This window comes from Nicotiana attenuata, chromosome 5, assembly GCF_001879085.1.
Source record: "Nicotiana attenuata strain UT chromosome 5, NIATTr2, whole genome shotgun sequence".
In the NCBI taxonomy this organism is placed as follows: Eukaryota; Viridiplantae; Streptophyta; class Magnoliopsida; order Solanales; family Solanaceae; genus Nicotiana; species Nicotiana attenuata.
The window spans coordinates 34,125,807-34,130,109 of record NC_031993.1 but is presented as its reverse complement, the minus strand read 5'-3'; the positions used below and the strand labels follow the sequence as shown (position 1 = coordinate 34,130,109).

General features: G+C 35.1%; 1 protein-coding gene across 1 annotated transcript; it reads right to left on the bottom strand.

Annotated features, from left to right (window-relative positions):
- Positions 1–3,157, bottom strand: LOC109225623. Its single transcript, XM_019390359.1, has 2 exons — positions 2,666–3,157; positions 1–687 (listed from the first exon to the last, which is right to left on the bottom strand). The coding sequence occupies exons 1-2, from the start codon at positions 2,989–2,991 to the stop codon at positions 222–224; spliced, it is 792 nt and encodes a 263-aa protein (XP_019245904.1). The 5' UTR covers positions 2,992–3,157; the 3' UTR covers positions 1–221.

The window sequence follows — 4,303 nt, the reverse complement described above, 5'->3', positions numbered from 1 at the left end:
TAACAGAAACAGGGAAGAACGCAAAGGTTAAAAATGTATACAATAAGTCACATTGTTAGAACAAAAGACAGATTATGACTGGATGATTAATTACAATGACAGAGAGCCAGACTCAAAACCAAAGCTATGACTGCTTAATAGGTAAGCCAAACCTCCATGAAAACCTATCTGAATTTGGGTTCATAGGGTGACACAGAATTAAGCTATTGTCATGCATCTTTTTATTCCTTTATTCCCGTTAGGGTGGGAGTCGCAGCAGCAGCACCTTGCAGATCAGATAACGAGAAAGACCTCCATGAACTGAATTTCTGTTCCGGAGGAAATGATGAGGACTCATTGCTATATCTTCGTGATTGCGGAGGCAGAGGAGGAAGAGCGAGACAAGGTGATGATGGGCTTGAGTTCAAAGACTCGGAACTATTATAGCTGTCAGAGCAGCTCATAGCGGCAGCAAGGGCTGATGAGCTTCTAGAGTTGATTGGTCTTTTGTACATCCCACCATTACCAATACTTGGGATGCGACTAGGATTTTTGCCAAAGAAATTGTTGTGAGCAAGCAGGTTCTTGCGTTTCCTGGTGTATGCATCCTCCGGCTTGACAATTTCTTTAACAGATGAAATTGATGCCGCATCAGCTAGACTGGTAAAAGATTTCGATTTACCAGCATAAAACTTTGAAATGCTCCTCCTGGGAAAAGGCAGATGGGCATAGTTAGTGCTCAAGACAATAGGACAAACAGATTGCTTATAACGCATCTATGAACAACAAAATTCTTTCTCATTTAAACTCCTGCACCCTCTCTTTTGTCCATCTTCGTAGAGAATACTCGAATACAAGAAAAGAAATTAAAGTTCCAAAACATGTTAAAATTTGCAATAATAAGAATTAAACAAAAAAATAATGCTCATGTTAAATAAAATACATTAACAATATAGACTGGTGATGTTTCAAACTTGAAGGAGCATCTCAGGAGAATATCAGCCTCCTGTACTTTCGATAAGAAAGAGAGTGGTCCAATCTCCAACCTTACCCAAAAAAATGAAAAAGAGAGAGTGGGGTACAATATCCTCTATATCGCGAGGCATTTTATCCATACTATGACCTATATGCTCTGGTGACACTGGCATACTCCGACGAACAAATCCAAACTAACAAAAAAGATTCTCAAAAACATTCCCACATGAGCCTTACATACGTGAAAAGAATAAGGGCCTTCATAAATCATAATGTCCTAGCTGTCAGTGTATAGAAAATCTTTAACGTTCAGATGAGAACATGAGGCCAAGTAGTTGTAGCTCCAAGCATCCAGGTAACCATGTTATCAATTGCAGTACCTCCAAAAGCCACATCCTATTGACACCAGAGTTGTGTCACATTTTTGTTCAAGCTTGTTATAGCTACCCGTTACAAGGGGGTAACCATGTTACACGAAACTCATCTAGTGGAACCAAAATTTCATTTTAAGGGCATCAGACCTAAAATCCCAACTAAGGCTTCCAAGGACTAAGCTCTAGATTTTTCTTTAACAAAAGAGAATAAGCTTTGGACTTTTCTTTAGTACTGTTAAGTATATCCATTCGTCCATAAAAAGAGTAAAACCCCACCCTAGAAGTTTAATAAAAGGTGGGTTCCAATCCTTAACCCTCAAAATGAGGGAACTTGTAATATACCCAACCTCCCAAGACTGAGTCAAGACACATCTCAGTTACTCCTTAATTCTTTATACAGAAACCATCTAACTGATGCATTCACAAACACTCCAACACGCCGATAGCAAAATACATTTCTAGCCGACCTTTCACATTCTTGGCTCATTTCCTCGCATTTTCATGAACACAACAAACTACACAGTAGAGCAACCTTGATAGTGATAAATCTCATTAGTATATAAATTAAATAATCCATAGATCGCAGATTAACCTTAAATCTCCAAATTAAATTGCAGATTAACCTTAAATCTCCAAATTAATTATAGAAAAAAGACCATCATTTACAGACCTGTGTATAGCCACATTTAGCGTGTCTATGCTATAGCGAAATGCTCTCCCTGATATATTTATTTCCGCTGTTAACCTTGAAATAAAAAAAAAAATTGTTTTTCCAAGAAAAATATTTTTCACGAAAAGAGAAAAAATAACTTTCCAACACATTGTTATAAGGTCCAAAATAAGTGATTTTTTTTTGGATGTTTTCACACAGATTAAGAAATTCACCTTTTAGCATTAATTAGTAATGAAATTGACCATGTTAACCTTTACTATCTCACATAAACACTCCTAACACATATTCCAACATTATTTACTCCAAGGACAATGTAGGAAAAAAATAATTAATTCATTCTTGAAATCTGAAAAAATCGCTTATTTTGGACCACAAAAAGAATACCAAAAAATCACTTATTTTGGATCGGAGGGAGTAATACTAAGAGAATTAAAAATATACTTTTTATTAAAAACTGTGCTGTCCGGGCTAATTTCATCAGATATCAGCTACCTCCGCTCAGACTACATTTTCATAAAAATACTATATTTATACCCTCATATATTATTTCTCGGAGCAAACATTAGAAATCATTTTCACTATAACAATTTTTTCCTTCACACCAAGAACCCAGTTAAATGGACAAATAACTTCAAAATCACAAAGGGAAAAAAAAAAGACATACTTCATAGGCAAAACCTCCTCCAAAGCCTCCAAATTATCCAAACCTCCTCCAGTTTTGAATGGACTCTGCACTTCCTCGCCATCCCCGTCACCGTCGCCGCCGTCCGATGAGGATCTTCCCGCCGGCGAATCGTCACTGTTTCTCCCGATTGAAGAACAAGACGAAGTAGCAGAGGAAATAGAGCTCCGATCTTCCTCCTCGTCACGAAGATCGCCGATGCCGAACTCTGGCGACTTGTAGATCGGAATAGACGTCATCCCGTGGCCAAATCCTGACCGTTCGATCCGAGGATCACTGCTATTATTCCTTTCCAACACAATCGACATATCTTCCAATCAGTTGTGAACAAGTATAAGATAGATATATAAGGACTAGAGTGTTTGTAAGTATATATTTAGTAGAGAGAGAGAGAGAAAGAGAGAGGAGTGATATTGGATGAGAGTCTAGAGAGAGAAGATGGAATAAAATGGGAGAAGATGAGAGCCTTATCTTTATCCAGACAAAGTAATCAAATAATGCAAGTTGGATAATTAAACAAACTTATCTTTTTATTTTTTTCAAACTAGGAAACTGAGGATTTACTAGTGTGCATCAGGCCCTGACAAAACCCAGTACTAGTAGTTTTTAGGTACCATCTGGACCGGTTGTCCCAATTATGATGTCCTCATAAGATGATAGAACTATCAGCTGCTCATTTCAGTTTACGAAAAAGGCCTAAAAATGCCTAACAATTTTTAGAAACGGTTTATTCATGTCGTCTGTCGTCCGTTAAAAAAATGTTAATTTCATGTCATTGCCGTTATATATTTGGTCCATCCATGATATTATTGACTAACGGCAGTGGCATAGATGGGCGAAATAAAAATTGAGTCGTTAGTCAATAATGACATGGATGAGCCAAATGTGTAACGACAGTGGCATAAAACGAGCTTTTAACGAATGACATGGATAAATCATTTCTGAAAGTTGAGTGGTATTTTTAGGCCTTTTTCGTTCATTTTATTTTATGTAATAGTATTTGTGATTGTAATATAACAATATTTCCATTTTAATATTATGCGTAAATTTTATCTCAACTAATTTGTAGTATTGTTAACTACCCACAACAAAGCAAGTAGTTTGGCGTCGTATTCCAAATGTGCGACATGATATGGGGTATAAAAAGTAGAAGTGCAAAATTTAATAAATAAAATTGACTAATAAAAATATTTTGTCAAAAATAAATAAAAAATTATTTAATGTGTTATGCTTTTTTATTCTCTCTATACTTTCACACCCTTCACACTTCGCAAAGAAAAAAATCTTTTGGTTGGTGCTTGACAAATTAATAAAATAAATTGGATGAAGGAAAAAAATACTAATAACTTTTGAGCAGAATTAGTCGGATTTTGAGTCATTATTTAGCTTATAATTAAATTGATTTAATGCATAATTTAGGTAAATTCAAACAAATTATATCAAGTGATTCAATTCGCTCTGAAATGTGTAAATCTAACAAGATCTACCTAGTTGGTACTCTTAAGCCAAAAAGGACATCGGATATTCTAAGGAAATGAGAATTTCATATATATATATATATATATATATATATATATATATATATATATATATATATATATATATATATATATATATATA